This window comes from Microcebus murinus, chromosome 2 (genome assembly GCF_040939455.1).
Source record: "Microcebus murinus isolate Inina chromosome 2, M.murinus_Inina_mat1.0, whole genome shotgun sequence".
Lineage (NCBI taxonomy): Eukaryota > Metazoa > Chordata > Mammalia > Primates > Cheirogaleidae > Microcebus > Microcebus murinus.
This window is the reverse complement of record NC_134105.1, coordinates 2,703,338-2,720,450: the sequence shown is the minus strand read 5'-3', so window position 1 is coordinate 2,720,450 and position 17,113 is coordinate 2,703,338. Positions and strand designations below refer to the sequence as shown.

The window sequence follows — 17,113 nt, the reverse complement described above, 5'->3', positions numbered from 1 at the left end:
TGTGAGCTAAGCTGATGCCACAGCACTCTAGGCCGGGCAACAGAGTGAGACGCTTGTCTCAAAAAGAAAAAAAAAAAATCAAATGGTATCACTCTTAAAACTCAGCGCTCTGGCCGGGCGCAGTGGCCCACACCTGTAATCCTAGCACTTTGGGAGGCCAAGGCGGGAGGATTGCTTGAGCTCAGGATTTTGAGACCAGCCTGAGCAAGAGCAAGACCCCGCCTCTACTATAAATAGAAAGAAATTAGCCAAACAACTAAAAATAGAAAAAATTAGCCAGGTGCAGTGGTGCATGCCTATAGTCCCAGCTACTCAGGAAGCTGAGGCAGGAGGATCCCTTGAGCCCAGGAATTTGAGGTTACTGTGAGCTAGGCTGATACCACAGCACTCTAGCCCAGGCAACAGAGTGAGACTGTGTCACAAAAAAAAAAAAAAAAAAAAACAAAAACAAAAACCTCAGCTCTCTGTATTGGTTCACATCTGCATTTTCATATTTAAAATTTAATCAGAAAAGCCCTGTCTGGACACAGAATAATCTGGGACCATTCAAACCACTAACACTGCCAAAGCTAAATAAGACAAAACCCCATCTCAGGGTTAACTAACTTCTAAGTCATCAAACCTGAAACAGACCACTTGCCTTTATGATTAGAGAACTGGTGCTTTTCAGCTCACCTTCAGGAAGATTGAAGAGTCCTAAATGATCCCCCAAAAATGTGGGTCTATATTTCAAAGAGATAGCATATAAATATACACTCACAGCCAATCCTTGAAAAATTACAGCCCTAATTCTGAAACTTATAAAGTTATACAAAGAAAAAGACTGAAAATACAAAAAACATTAAGGATTATATACCTACACAAAGAAAGAAAAAAAGGTAAGGTGGCTTGTGATTAAAACAAAATAACTGAAATGAAATATAATTTAGTAATTCTTACAGTCTTAAAGTCTACTTTTCTTATCTAAATATAAAAAGTTGGAAAAAAATAAAAAAGGATTCGGACTCTAAAAGGATAATTCTCTTCCTACAAAAAGCGTTATGGCCATATATGGTGGCTCACGCCTATTATCCCAGCACGTTGGGAGGCCAAGGTAGAAGGATCACTTGAGGCCAGATGTTCAAGACCAGCCTGGGTAACATAGCAAGACCCTATCTCCACAAAAATTTTTAAAAAATAATCTGGGCACAGTGGTATGCGCCTGTAGCTCCAGTTACCTAGGCAGCTGAGGTGGGAGGATCACTTAAAGCCCAGGAGTTTGAGGCTGCAGTGACCCATGATTGCCACTGCACTCCAATCTGGGCAACAGAGCAAGACCCTGTCTCCACAAAAAAAAAAAAAAAAGTATTATAATTATATTCAGAGTTTGTTTTTCTTCTTTAGGCTTTTGGGTGTGGCTTAGAATCTATCCATCTAAGACATTTTCACCATTTAAAAATGCATTTAATATGAAACTCTAAAGCTACCACCAACTAAAAACATTTGATGCAACTTTAAGAATCAGTACAAACTAGAATTCTATTTTGTTTGATTACTCTAGAGAAACTACATTATAGGAAAAACAAACAAAAGCAAGAACATTAATAGTTCAAAAATAGCACACAAAAGTGATTTGAACATATTTAGGGAGAACATTTTCATTACAAAAGGTTCACAGTGCTACATTAGCTTGGATTTGGAAGAATGCCATTTGAAATCTAGATTCAGAGACTGGGGAATGCAGTAGTTGTATTTTAAGTCAAACGGCTAATTAATGACTAAATAAAAGAAATTTCAGTCTGGACAACATATATGAAGTACTAATATGTGTAATTATGAAGTAGTCATTTGTGCAATCAGAAAGTTGCATTAGCATAATTATTTCTGGCTCTGGGCCTTAAAAATATTAACTTAAAATGCAGAAACCTTATAATAGTTCACCTAATGAAGATGTGAATACCAAACTGATTATGAAACAAGAGTTGGTTCTTTAATGAATGTGCTCTGGTTTAATACATTCTTTCTCCCCTGCCCCTGAATATAAAAATTAGACCTAACCCTCAAGTTACACACAGGTACAAAATTTCTACTTTTAATATATTTTCTTCATTATTCAGAGCCAACATACACATATTCATTATTAAGAATCAAAACTAAGTCTCCTAAGAGATGAGTGTTTGATACTTAAAAAAAACATGCAAAAAATACATTAATTTTACTATAACACCTAAAAATGTACGTGAATAAAGAATTCAAACAATTCCATAAAATAAAAAGATAAGAAGTAACCAAACAGCTGCCAGATCTTGAAAAGTCAATTTGAAATTGTTCTTTAGGACAGAACAGAAGGAAATGTGGGCCCAGAGTTGGGCTGCATGGCTGAATTCCCCAGTCCCTCACCTTCCAGCTCTGACTCCAGCTACATTATTGAACATCTCCATAGCTCAGGTTTCCTCATCTATAACATGAGGACAATCAAATAACCTACCTCAGGATTAATCTGAAGACTAAACGTGATTATTCACGTAAAGGATGCAATAATGCCTAGCATACAATAGATGTTCAATAATTGTTAAGCTTCCATAATTGCTGTCATCACTTTCATTTCCTTTGTCATCTTCAGAACTTGGGGAACAGTATTTTTGGTTGAGAAAGTATAATCTAAAATTGATTTATTTTTTTAGATACAACATTTATTTTGCAAATAACATCCAAAAAGGGCAGGAGATTTTATGTATTCCAATGGGTTAGAAAAGGTTAAAAGTAGCTTAAAGACTATCTTCTTATATAGTCTTCCTTTTAGTGACTTTCAGTTACACTAAACAATTCTATATGAACCCACAATACTAATCCTACATTAACTTTTTTTAATTCAAAACTACACTATAGAGTGGATTTGCTAAGTACACCAGTGTGGTTCAGAGTTGTAGGGTCTTTGACTAAAAGCCTAGACAACAAACAACAGAAGGGAAGTTCCTAAGAATTAGTAACCAACATAGAAGAAATTAAGCTCAGAGGCAGGGCCTATCAAGTGTGCTACCTTGATCAAATTATTTAATCACTTTCTATCTACACCCCCTTACCTCTAAATGGAAATATTATCCATCTTGCAATATTACTATAAGGCTTAGAAATAAAGTACCCAGTCACTATTAAAGAACAGGTGCTTAATAAGTGGCAGGTTTTGAATGGACACAATCTCATTCTCCTCTCAACACACACAGACACAGTAGAAAAGTTGGGTTTCCTCACAGAACCATAAATATTTAAAGACAAGAATTCCTTAAAAGTACAGAGGAGGAGTCACATTATACCCAGGAATTCAACTGTATACACTAAGCAGAGAGAGAGAGGTGAGAGAGAAAGATAAAACATGGAAAATGCAAAATATGACAGCTGACATTTCATATGGGCAGCTCGGGCCACAAGTCTTCCTTTGTGAACATATGCTGTACAGAGAGTGAGACAGAAAACACAAATCTACTGTGCTCTCAACTGCGTGCCTCTTCCAGTGTCAGCCCCTAAAGTGGCATCTAAGAAATGTAGTTTTTGTACAACACAGATTCTATTTAGAAAGCAACTACTTCAAGTGGTCCTCAAACAAAACACAGAAATCCATTCCAACTTTGGAAGGAAAATGGGCTCTTAATAAGGACCGTATGACTAAACTTTACTTTATGAGTGAGACAAGTTATTTTACAGGCAATTTTGACAAAGCATGATTTTGCCTTAAATAGGACCACAAAATCTCAGTGAGAAACAAGCCCACTGAACTACGTTTCCTTCAGGTTAATGTCAACATGAAGGACAGCAAGCTGAAGAACATGAGAAAGTGCTAATACACGGCAAGATCAAAGAAGTAAGTGCTTTAATAACAGTACTGTTTGGTTCCTCCTATTATCCAAAGCAGTCTAAAAAACAAAAAAAAACAACAATGACAGGTCATCACCATACAACTCTGCAGAATTAAGAACTCCTAACAGAAGACTTCTGCTATCACATCTAACATTTCCCCATTTTTCCTAAAGCCAAAAAATAAAGAAACAAGGAAAAAAGCCAAGGTCCTCTACACAGAAATATGGGTCAACCTTTAAATTCAGTTCTCTCATAAGAGTTTTTGTCAGTGTTGAGCTGAGAAGGTACTGAAAGAACCACCGACCACAGGGGAACGTGCTGCATGAATGGCTCGCCCTGTCAGCTGTGCCACCTCCTGCTGCCTCCATCCTTGGCAACATACATTCTCCTACCTATGTTTTCAGCAATAGTGACAGCTTGAACAAAGCAATCCACATTCTTTCATCTAGATCCCCAATTTTACATGTCACCAGTCAGAGAAAGGGATGCATTTCCCTCTGTAACTTGGACCACAGCAACCTGTGGTCTCCAAGAGAGTATGTGTACTGGGGTCTTTGAAGAAAATACAGAACAACTTCTCATTTTTTTCTTTTAGTCTCATATTCAATAAAAATTCTTTATTGGGTGCTTTATAATGTATCTAATATATTAGCAAAAAGGAACACACAAATAATTTAGAGGTAAATAAATACATGAAAGTTGAAGGGCTGTAATCAAAAGTTTCAAAAAAGTTTTGAAGCCGCTGATCTAAACAATCTACCAACTAAATTCCCGACACTGCTACATCCAGCTTTATAAAGCTCTTGAGGCCACTATTTTTGATCCACTAAGAATTTCTGCTTTCAAATATAATGTCAAATCACAATTAAATTGCCAACTTTATATGACATATAATATTGAAAAAATATGTATCTATTATGTGCTTTGTTACATTTATAAATAAACTAACATATAACAACATGGTATCAAATCTATGTTTCAGGAAATACTAAGAAATATACTGAGTTTTTAAATAATTCATAACCTAGTTCTGACCTACTAAATGGCTTCCAAACTACACTATTTTGTTGTTAAGAGTAATGATCTATAATTAAGACTAATTTTCAGCATATTTACTTCGTTTTCATGTCTAAGATGTCTGAAATAACTGATTAAAGCAACAGTCCTCTAAACTAACTAAGGTTTGTTAAAACAATTCTGAGGGGAAAATATAACTTATAGAAACGATCAAAATATACAAACCTTAAAAAAATTTTAGAATCAGTTGAGATAAGATGACAAAGCTACAAAGTTCTAGTAAGTATCTAAACCTGTAACCTGTGGTAAGTAAAGAGACCTTCATCCACACAGCCTCCCACAACTCAAAACAAAAGCATTCTCCATCAAGAATAGTTAGCACAAAAGAATCTTCCAAAAATAAGGCTCAACAAGCAGCACAGGAGGGTGCTATGTTTACCTTAACTTGGAAGTAAATGTTGAACCAGCAACACAAATATATTTAGACCAACTTGGCAAAACCAGTAACCGGCCATTTGAATTAAAGGACTATAATTCCCCAAATTGATGGACATACACCCAATTCTCATCACCACACTAAATGGGTACTACCCTAAATTGAGATGTTCAGATTTCAAAGTAAAAAAGATGACAAAGTAATCCACTCCTAATATTAAGACTCCCAGACTAAAATTTACCAAAAAGAAAAACATCCAAGATAAACTTTTCTTCATTCTATTTCATCAATCTATTTTCTAATTGGATGCCAAAGATATAATCTATTAATACTATACAGCCTTCATTCTTAATAAAAATCTCTATCATTAATCAAACTTTCTTCATCAGAAAGGACTAAAAGTTGTTTTGCTCCTAAGAATCCTGCCCTTCCAATGCTACAGAAACTTCGCATTGTCAAGACACTACACATTCTGTGGAACACTGGAGCTGTATATTTATTAATTCATGACAACATAAGAATTAATGTTTAACTGACATGCAGGCAGAGTTAACCACCAAATGCAAGACACCAAAACACAAGAAAATACAAATACAGAAACTCATGCTACCTGAGTTAAGTCAGCGTGCACATTTTACGTTTTTCAACTCAAGCCAAGCAGATCAGAGACAGATCAAGAAACGTGTTGGTTTCTGTCAAATCCAGATTAAATAATCTCATTTACAATTTCTTAGTTCAATATTTTAAATTTAAAGTTAATATAAAGTAGTACTCTGCAAATGACCTAACAAGTTTGCCCTTAAAATAATTATACCCCTAAAAAAAGAAATTTATCTACCTCATTAGTGTTCCAACGGTGCCTCTCTTTTGGTAAACTTGAACATTTCGGCAGACATTCAAGCAGCTTTTTCGGTAAAAAGATTTTTACATGACTACTATTGCTGTTCCCATGATCATCTATAAAGAAGAAAACAATAAATTCAGAGACAATAATAGATAAAAATCTCCTTTTATATACACTGGCAAGGTCAGAAATAGCAACTCAGTTTAGTCAATGTGAGACCAAGAATATCAGAAGGCCCCTCTACTCCTCTTAGGTAAAAACACTCATTTACACACTTATCAGATAGAAGGCAGCAGGAATCTGGTCAAGAGGTTCTGAAATAGGATCAGGCTTTTGCTCCATGACAAGCAAGTAGACAGGGAAAATCCCAGCAGCTGCCCATCACCAGAACATTACTTTTAAAGGTTCTTTCCCCACATTTCCATGAAGCACATAAAAATTGCAAAATTACTTAATCTCACAAAACCCAGAAACTGCTTATTAACCAGCTGAAAAATTTTTAGGTAAGAAGAATTATAATAACATTTTATATTCATAAAATATATAAAAGTTTATGACTATTTTATTCATAAACTAATACTACCTCATCCCCTAGAATACAAATGAGATTTATCCTTTCAAAAGCAAATCACAAATATTATAAATATAACGAATTTAAACCTACAGTTAACTACCTGGGTAATATAGAAGCTGGCCTTTCTAGCCTGAATCTAAAAACATATCATTTTAATTAACTTGATTTACATACACATATCTATAAAATTAATGTATTTCATCAAAATGTAACTCTCCTAAATGAATTAAGGAAAAATTAATTACTTTAAGACTAGATGGTATGTCTGACTACCTAATAATCAGTCTACCTGATGCTTTCTAGAAGAGATAATTTCCTTTATATAAAATTTTTCGTTCATTTACTTACATATCATTTATTATTTCACTCTTCTAACAAAGTTCCTTTGCCTAGCTCAGAATTTCTTGCCAGTTTTGACATATTTAGGTCAAAGTTTCAAATTACTCACTTTTTTTTAATGCTAAATAAAATCCCCAATATCCAAAGAGTACAATGCATAACTGGGTACTAAGGAACAACACATTAAAACATGAAAGACTGATTTGTTCCAGTAAGCCATAGTTGAAACAACTTTTTCTGATATTAATAAAGTATAATAAAAACAATGAACTCAAAGTCAAGAGTCCAAGATTCTGGCCCAGTTCTGCTACTTTCTAATTGTGTGACCTTGGGTAAGTTACTTAATATTTTCGGTTTTTCCAAATCAAGGAGATTAGATGATTTCTAGTTTTCCTCCAGGCACAAATCCCTACAAAATTTACTGTCATTAAATAACTTAATATCCCCTTATGGGCCTTATTAGGCGATTTTATATAAGTATTAGTTAATAATATTAAAAGTGAAATATACAACAATATATTTTTCCAGTTATTTACTATAATTTTTTTTAGCATACTCTATTTTTTTAACATGGGAAAAACATAAAAGAATAAGAAATATTTTCTAAGATCACAAAATCCTCTCCAAACATTTTTCATATGATTAACACATTTCTTCTCAAGTCTCAAGGAAAAGATCTTAAAAGAAAAATATTGGGCATAGAAATAAAGTCTAAAAAAATTTACTACATCATATAGAAATATTTTATAGGGATGAACTTAAGAGAGTTTTAGCGTACTAAATCTTTTTTGGTCCATGAACTACATAACCAATTGAATTATAATACCCATTCTGTATTTCTATAAGCCACATAAAAACTTAAAAACTAACTGCTTTTAAGAATCCCAAATTTTAATTTAGTAACAAAAAAGATTAAAGTTTTTAAAAATCTTGCTATGAAACCAAAAGGAAAATGTTCAATTAAAAGAAAGTTCATAGAAAGTTCTGTATTAATTACATACTATAAAACCTCCGTAATTTTATGCGTTTATGCATGCTCCCTGCACTTCATCCTCCCAAGGGAGGTACCATGGGCCATAAAACTTTAAAGCAGAGAATACCAAATCACATGAGCCTTTACCTCCCTTCTCTCTTCCCCTAAAGTGGTTTTATTCTCATTTTTTAAAATCCCTCATGATATGTGTGATTCTGAAAATAGAGGTGAAATTCTAAAATCTATATTCAATTCAAATATTCAATATTTACAGGGTACCTTTTATGAAAATAGCACTATGCTAGTTAATTGATGGGCTCCCTCTGAATTGTACATGAATAGTTGTATCTTTGAGAAAGCTATTTGTTTAGAGTCTAATTCTGAACACTTATGAAAAGAATATTAAACCCCCAGCTACTGGTGTTGTTTGTGCAATTAACATCACAATCTGATGTTAATTTTCTGTCCTTTTAGCATCTTTGAGGAACCCAGCTGCCCTGTAGTATATAGTGTGTGTGTGTTTAGTATACAGGTACTCTTCTCAACAGCATAATTAACTGCTCAGTTTTCCACTGTGATACCAAATAAGGCAGTGGTAAATGGGCCCAAAGGCTTTTCAAGAGGAACAGAAGGGCTGTGTAAGCACCATCTCAACCCAGTTTCTAAACATCACACTTTACCAGGAGGCGTGGCCAGAGGTTCAAAAGGCACAGGAGTACGACCAGCCAATGGGATCCTCCTTAATCAGTTTTTAGCTGTGCCAGTTCCAGAATTTTAGGTTCATGCTAATTATAAACTGGATGTTTTTAAGAAACATAACAATGGATAAATTTTCCCACCATGCATTACGAAGACAGCAATTTTAATACTGGGAAAAGACTTATCAGTAACTCAGGCAAAATCGTAAAACTCTTATTTTCAAATTTCAGGGTTTCCAGTTGAAATATGATAAAAGGTAACTTTGCTTTTATACTGGAAAAGAACTATTCACATAGCTATACTGCATAAAAATATGTTTTAATGTTTTTAGAATAATTGCAATTTATAAATTAATTAAATGCATGTGTCAGTTTTTAAATCCTAATAAGAGTATCCTGAGTTAACAATAAAATTAAGGTATACACGGGTTTCAACTGCATCTCAGTATTCAATCCAAAGAGTTAAACTTTGATACTGCAAAATGGGAGTGTCAACCAAATGACAGTAAAACACTTCATCATTATCTAACAAAAAATATGCACATATGATATATGACTTTACAAAATAATTTTCTAACCTACTTCACAATAAAAAAAATAACTAGTGAAGCTCTTAAAATTGACAGATGATTCACTTGGCTGACAGCTATAATTCTAGAGAATGAACCATCCCTTCTAGTCAACCTTCAAATATTTTCCAAACGGTAATTTTAGAGGCATAGTATAATTTAGCTAAAATTTTCTAAAGTGTACAAAAATGCTCATTCACTTAGTGAATTAGGCAAAAAGAATTCTTGTTTTCATGTTTGTTTCTAAAAATTGAGATTCACATTGCCAAACCCTTTATTTAAATCCAAAGAAATGAATTTGAACTTTTCCTTGGAATACTCTGTGACTTCTGTCAGGTAAATTTTAACTATATTAACTCTAACCTAGAAATGATACATCCATTTTATTTTGATTCATAATTAATAAAAGTAATTTTGGTTCTATGAATAATGACAAACACTGTTATTCAATCAAGTTGATTATGATTAATCTCTCAACCTCTAGACCAAACTATTCAAAATAAGTTGGTGTAACAGTATATCAAATTGCTAAATCTTATTGGGTGTATATTTGATCAACAACTTGGAGTGGTAAAATTAAAAGGAAGCTCTACAATTTTCTGTTTAGCTCTAATTATTATGTGCTTAGATTTAATTAGTAGGCTAGGAACTGATTCAGGAAAACATAAGCATGTATTGTTATATTCAAGTCAGCACAGTGCTCACAGCAGCAAATATTGCCATTACTAACCTAAGACCTTCAAATCACTATACATCCAAAATAAGTATTAATTAAGCATCAACTATGTGCCAAGCACTGATCTGATTTTGCATTATTCTTTTCCAAAGAAAGTCCCCAAATGATTTGAACTCAGTTTAATTCCAAAAGATTTTCAAAAGGTTAAAAAAAAAACACAAAAAATAATAGCTTCTTAAGTAGAAAAACATAATTAGTATGCTATTTAGTAACACTTTTCCTTTTCTTAGAGTTGTATGATCACCAAATCTTACTCCTTCTATTTTTAGGTGGCCTAGATTTACTCTTTTCCTGTCAATCATATTGCCAAATCTCTGGTCCAAGTTTAGGTTGTCTCATAACTAAGGTTCAATAAACTTCTGTTTATCTGCATTTACATTTTCAATCTAAAAATATGTGGGTGGGGGCAGATAAAGTGGGGCACGGAAGCCCTGCAATCTGTCACTTCAATTTGGGTATCCGGGCATCCTCTCCTGTTTTATTTCAATCAATTCCAACTTGAGCTATGTGGGATCAAGTAAATCTAACTTCCATTATTTATTAGGGGGCAAACATTTGTGGGACTTTACTCTAAATCAGGCACCCAGAAAGGATTTTACATTGCACTCTTCTCATTTAATCCTCACAATGAAACATAAGGGCTTAATTAACCCCATTTTACAGATGAGGGAACCTGAGGTTCACATTACTTTGCTCAACATCCACAGCTTCTGAGTGGCTCAGTTGGGATTCAAACATGACCTGTGGCTTTTCCCACAATACCACACAGCTCCTACTCTAAATCATCTAGTATTGGACACTAGAATTACAGAACTGTTATATTAATATCAAACATGTGCAGAGTGCTTTGAATTTTCCATATGATTAAATCTTTTGACTTTTTAATCCCCACAGAAACTTTATGAGGAAAGCATTCTTTTTACTCCCCTTGAAGAATTAAGTAACTCATCTAAGATCACACAGCAGTTAAATGCAGAACCCAGGTCTCCTGAGTCCTGGCCAAAGGCTGTTCCCACTGCACTAGACAATGGAATGACTCTCACTGCCAATCCCACCCCTTCCTGTAAGTCAAAAGCTTTTTCAAATCCTACCTTCTATAGGTGGCACGGTGTTGAGAACACAGTAGGTGCTAGTTCCGCAGAATACACTTTGGGAAACGCTCTAAGGAAACAGAAAATAAAATGTAAAACTAATCTTTGAAAGAGATATATTCTGGCTCTTTTGTGATATTCCTGCCAAAGATGCAAAATCTCAATCTAATCATGAGGAAACATCAGACAAATCCAAATTGAAGAACATTCCACAAAATGACTGGCCTGCAATCCTCAAGAGTATCAAGGTCATGAAAGTCATAAAGGACTGAGAACTGTGCTGTGTTAAGAGAGAATGGAGAGACAACCAATTGGGACCCAAGGTTCTGATTAGACATTTTCCTACAAATGTCACTGAGAGGTAAGCTGGCAAACTGGAATGGGATTAGAGGACTGAAGGGTAGAAATGTCTCGATGTTAACTTCCTGATCTTGATTACTGTATAGTGGTATGGAGGAGAATGTTCTTAATTGTAGAAAATACATAATACAGTATTTGAGAGTGATGAAACACATACGCAACTTATTCTTAAATGGTTCAGGGAAAAGGATGTTTTCACTGCAGGCTTAAGATTGTTTCAAAACTTCTATGTGTGTGAAAAAAGATCTAAGCTGGTGAACATTCACTACTTGTGTAATTTCTTTTAGTGGGAAGCATATGTGCTGTATGTAGAGTGAATTTTTCCTAAGCAGCAGCAATGTCAGATTCATTTTGCAGCTCAGTCAACATCAACAACATTATTAACCATTTCCCAGCAATAAGCCCAATACCCAAAACATCCAAAAAAATCTTCTGATGCCAACTAATATTGCGGCAGGTGGAGTAAGGTGAAAGTTGGAAGACAAGGTGTCTGGCTCTCAGCCTGCTTCATTCAGATAAAATTAAAGTTTTCTTATAAAATACCAAACAATTGTAATTAAAAAGAAGAAGAAGAAATTTCTCAGAGTCTTACCGATTATTGTCAGTCCTATGACTATATTTTTTGTTTAGTTACAGTACTAAATAAAATTTTTTTAGATTATTCATCCTACATTACAAACCATATATTTATATCTTAGAAAACCAAAGATAGTTTACTTGTTCAATAACCACCCTCAACATTTTATATTTAAAATATAAAGTGCTCAGTTCTACCACTTACTACTTGTCCTTAGGCAACTATTGAACCTCTCTGTATTACCTCTTTAGAAAAAGGAGAGGATACTTTTTTCTATTATCTCACAGGGGAGGTAGGTGAATTAAATAGGATAATACAAACCAAATTGCTTTAATTTCAAAAGTGCCATGCAAATATAAAATGCTATTGTTACTATGGTTAATAAGAATAATCTTTAACAACGTTAATGCTTTCTAAGAACAAACTAAGGACTTCCTGAATTTTTCATGCCAAAGAGTGTTGAAATCTGACTAAACTTGACTTCCATGAATTTTTAATTTTCCTCTCCCTTATATCCAAGACCAAGTGCTTCAGAAGTCAAATTATAAAAAAAAATAAATAAATAAAAGAAGTCAAATTATTTTCAGGGTCCACATAACTCTTTCTCCATAATGTGACTCTTAGCTACCAGGATGACCTTCAGCCCCTTAATTCTTTTTTTTTTCTGTTTCTTGTACTAAAACAGTTACTATCCTTCTCCTATTTGATATAATCAATACAGTTAACTATGGTAACATCTGTGGTGACATCCATGTCCAAGGATTCTCCCTATAAACTATGGACTAACTTCAGAATTCATGTATCCTTTGGAAAATTCAATGTTAGTTTCTACCCTTGACTACGAGCATGGAATTACAGCACATTATGAAAAGTGGCTGATATAAAAGTCAGCAGTACTCTGACTTCCTGTAACGTCTGCAAGAGTCTCAAGCAACAGCCTACTGATCACATGAATGCAGCATCCATCTCATTTTAATGTAGTTTCTGAATTGAAACTTGAGATTTTATCATGTTAAAAATGTCATTTTCTGGCTTCCTATTACCAAAAAAAGATAGCATAAGATTACTACTTTTCAAGACATCTTAACAGTGGTCTTAACTGAAAAGTTTTTAAAAATCACTAATGTTCAATGGGACACACTAATGATGAATGGCTTCATAAAAAAGGATTTTCTGAGACAGCATCTCACTCTGTTTCCCAGGCTGGAATGCAGAATGCAGTGGTGTAATCATAGGTCACCGCAGTCTTGAATCCTGAGCATAAGTAATCCACCTGCTTTAACCTCCCAAGTGGCTGAGACTATAGGCACATGCCACAATGTCTAGCTAACTTTTTATTTTTCTAGAGACAGGATCTTGCTATATTGCCCAGGCTGGTCTCAAACTCTTGGCTTCAAGCGATCCTCCTGCCTCAGCCTCAACCTCCCAAGTAGCTGGGATTACAGGTGCAGCCACCAGGCCTGGCTAGTCTGATGATGAGTGAATTCTTAAAAAAATATTCCAAATAACAAGTAGGAAAAATTAAGCACTAAAAATATACATAACAGAAATGTTTGGGGTTTTTTTTGAGACAAAGTCTCACTTTGTCGCCCAGGCTAGACTGAGTGCCGTGGTGTCAGCCTAGCTCACAGCAACCTCAAACTCCTGGGCTCAAGCAATCCAACTGCCTCAGCCTCCCAAGTAGCTGGGACTACAGGCATGCGCCACCATGCCTGGCTAATGTTTTTTCTCTATATATTAGTTGGACAATTAATTTCTTTCTATTTATAGTAGAGACGGGGTCTCACTCTTGCTCAGGGTGGTTTCAAACTCCTGACCTCGAGCAATCCGCCCGCCTCCGCCTCCCAGAATGCTAGGATTATGGGCGTGAGCCACTGCGACTGACCCATAACAGAAATGTTATGGACAAAAACCAATCATGCTTTCTCCAAAGCACTGGGATAATAAACAAAGTCTTAATAGTTAATTAACTAGGAAAAAAATTCACATAAATTGAGAGTGAAATCAAACAAGTCATTCTATCCTTAAAAACTATAGGTTCTCAATGCAAATAAGCCAAAGCACAAGAAAACATACATGATGAGAACTAACTACCTTGTATTAGATACTCCTGCGCCACACACTGAGTGAGGAACTTTCAGACTCATTGTTCTGATCTCTCTAGATGCCTGTCTGCAATACTGAGGAGGCTCTGCAACCAAGCACAGAAAGCCAGTCTGGGCATCTGCAGAGCCCAAGTGGTCATATCCCAGCTCCACCACTTACTGCTGAGAAGCTTCTCTGTCCACAGGACAGCACAGCAGAATGGAAAAGCACAAGCTTTCAAGTCAGACAGATTTGGGTTCAAGTCCTCCTTCAGTGACAAGTCTAACATACTCTCCTGGCTGACTCTTCACTTCAACTGAGACCTCTCTCCCTTCAGGAAGCCTCTCACCCACAGGGTTAGGCAGCCCTGCTGGTGCCTTTACAGAAGCCTGTGCTTCCCTCCCCCAGAACACGTCCCTCTTTATTGCAGCTCCTTCCATTTGTTCTACAAACATTAAAGGAACACCTAACATGTGCCAAATACTGTTCAAGGAGCTGGGACGCAGCAGTGAACAAGACAGACAAGGGTCCTGCCCTCCTGGAGGTACATGCTAGTGGGGGGAAGGCAGATGGTAAATGGTATATATTCTAATAGGGGTAAATGCTGTAAAGGAAATAAAATATAATGATGCATTTTGTAAAACTCAGTAGGATTTTTTTCATTGTTTCTAAATGTATAACTATGGTGGAGTGAAGAGAATATCTGATTAGAGCATCAAGAAACCTGGATTTCATCCTTAACCTAATCAGTGATTCTCAGCCTCAGCCAGTCCATCTAGGGAGATCTAAAAAATAATCATGCCAGGGCGCAATCCTAACCAATTACATCAGAATGTTTGGGGATGGGATCCAGGCATTAGTTTTTTTTTTTAAAGCTCCCCAACTGGTCCCAAGATATATCCAAGGTTGGGAACCACTGAAATACCAACAGTTGTGTGACTCTGGACAACTCTCTGACTTGCCTGGTTTTCTCAAGAGTCAAATGGGAGGCTGACCTTGAGCAGGGCTCAACTGTAATGTACACATGGGTCATCTCAGAATCTTGTTTAACACACTGATTGCCACATGAGCTGTATTTAAACTCAGGCTAGTTTTGAGGGCCTCATGAAGCAAAACCTTGCAGTTGGTTAGTGAAAATCTTACTTGTTGATGTTCTTATTTTTATATTTAATATTGACAATTCTAAAAACGTGGATTGTGTTGCATATAATTTACACACAGAAAACAGTAAAAAATAACAAATTAGAAAGGATCATTTTGTTTTAATAAAACACTGGCCCCAAGGGCAAAAAAAACTTTTTTCTAGTGTGGCAGTCAATGTGTTAAATGCAAGTTCTGGCTCATAGGTCTGAGTGGGGCCTGAGATTCTGCCTCTACCAAGCCCCCAGGTGACGCTGATGCTGTGATTCATGGCCACACCTTGAGTTTCAGGAAACAGATGATCAACCTAAAAAGATCAGGAATCAGATAAACAATCTAAAAAAGATTCTTCCAGTCCTAACATTCCTCAACTGTATAATTCCCTGAATTCCTAATAGACTAAAAATGTACTTTTGTCTGTTAATACATACTATAATACAAAATTATACCAGAATATGCAGGCAAGATAATTAAAAGAAACTACAGGGATGGCTACTCTGTTAAGCACAGTGCCCAGTGTCTGCTAGAAGTACCCAAGAGGAGAGATGCAGAACTCTATAATATATATTGCCTGCTTTCAAAAAGTATGCTATCTAGTAGAGGAGACAATACTTAAAAATAAAAGTAATGAAAAGATAATATATGACTTAAAGGCTAAAATGAGGGGCAGATGATAGCAGTGCAGAAACTCAGTAACTATCTGAGTACCAAACAGAAGCTCTTTGAAGGCACGGACTACATTTCATCCATCTTGTCTCTCTTCAGAGAGCCTCGCTCGGGATGTTACACATAGGCATATAAGTCTATCATATACAAGTATATATGATATACACACACAGTTTGGATGATGGACTAATGAAACAAAATGTTATATAATAAGTGATCATAGGCTTTGAAACAAAAAAGCTGCATAATGAAAACTGTATTTACAGTTCTTTGAAATAAGGACTGAGAACGTTTAAGTCTCCACAGAGTACCTTTAAAGCTGAGGCTTCACATAGCTTATTAAATCAAAGATGAAGAGAGGCCACACTGAGTACAATAAACAACTGCACCAATTACAACGGATACATTAAAAATTTTTTTGTCACTTATTCTATCATGACTTAAGTTGATTCTTAAAATTCATTGGTCAGTACATACATTACATATAAATAATCAAAATTAAAGCAGAGTCTAATTTTTAGCACCTTTACTAAAGTCACAAGTCCTGCCTAGCATTCTAGGCATCAGGCCCAGATTAGTTAGGGAGACTAACTCACAGAACACACAGTATAACGGCTCAAACACAAACACTATAAATTTTACTTCCTGATTCTGTAAAATACAAAACAGGTATTCCTTGTGGGCAGCCAGCTCTCCTCCGAGCAATGACTCTGGTGCCTGCCGCCAGCTCTCCTTCCAACTCACAGCAGACGACTTCCTAGGTTACTAGAGCCAGAGGGTTTTAGGGGCCAGGCTTGGAAATGGCATACTTCTCTGCTATCATTCCACTGGCTAGAATTTGGCCACAACTACAAGGTGGCTGGGATATGCCCAGAAGAGGAACAAGGTTTCAAGATCAGCTAGCAGTCTCTGCCACAATATTGTCTGTATATTACTTTTTAATTACAGAATAGTCACTCCTTTCAGAAACGTTTTCTGCTAACTTAAAACTCCACTTTTAATCACTAAGGCCATTCAGCATCTAAAACCAATCTAGTAGTTTTCCTTCTCCAATAAATATTTTTCTAACATACTCAAAATCAGATTGTATCAAGTGCATCCTTGAAGGGATGTCTGGCTTGTTCATCCCAATATTCCAATACTTAATACAATGTCGAGCACATAACAGAAGCTC

At 35.5% G+C, this 17,113-nt stretch overlaps 1 protein-coding gene across 28 annotated transcripts in view; it reads right to left on the bottom strand.

The window, feature by feature from the left end:
- Positions 1–17,113, bottom strand: part of CAMTA1 (calmodulin binding transcription activator 1) — an 857,123-nt gene that overhangs the window by 816,362 nt on the left and 23,648 nt on the right. For 25 of the 28 annotated variants that reach the window (XM_075993569.1, XM_075993565.1, XM_075993574.1 and 22 more), the window contains 2 exons: positions 11,112–11,181; positions 6,126–6,244 (listed from right to left, as the gene is read on the bottom strand). In XM_075993569.1, coding sequence (XP_075849684.1) covers positions 6,126–6,244; positions 11,112–11,181 — 189 coding nt within the window. The remainder of the gene's footprint in view (positions 1–6,125; positions 6,245–11,111; positions 11,182–17,113) is intronic. The other 3 variants (XM_012791514.3, XM_075993580.1, XM_075993590.1) reach the window with 1 other exon arrangement.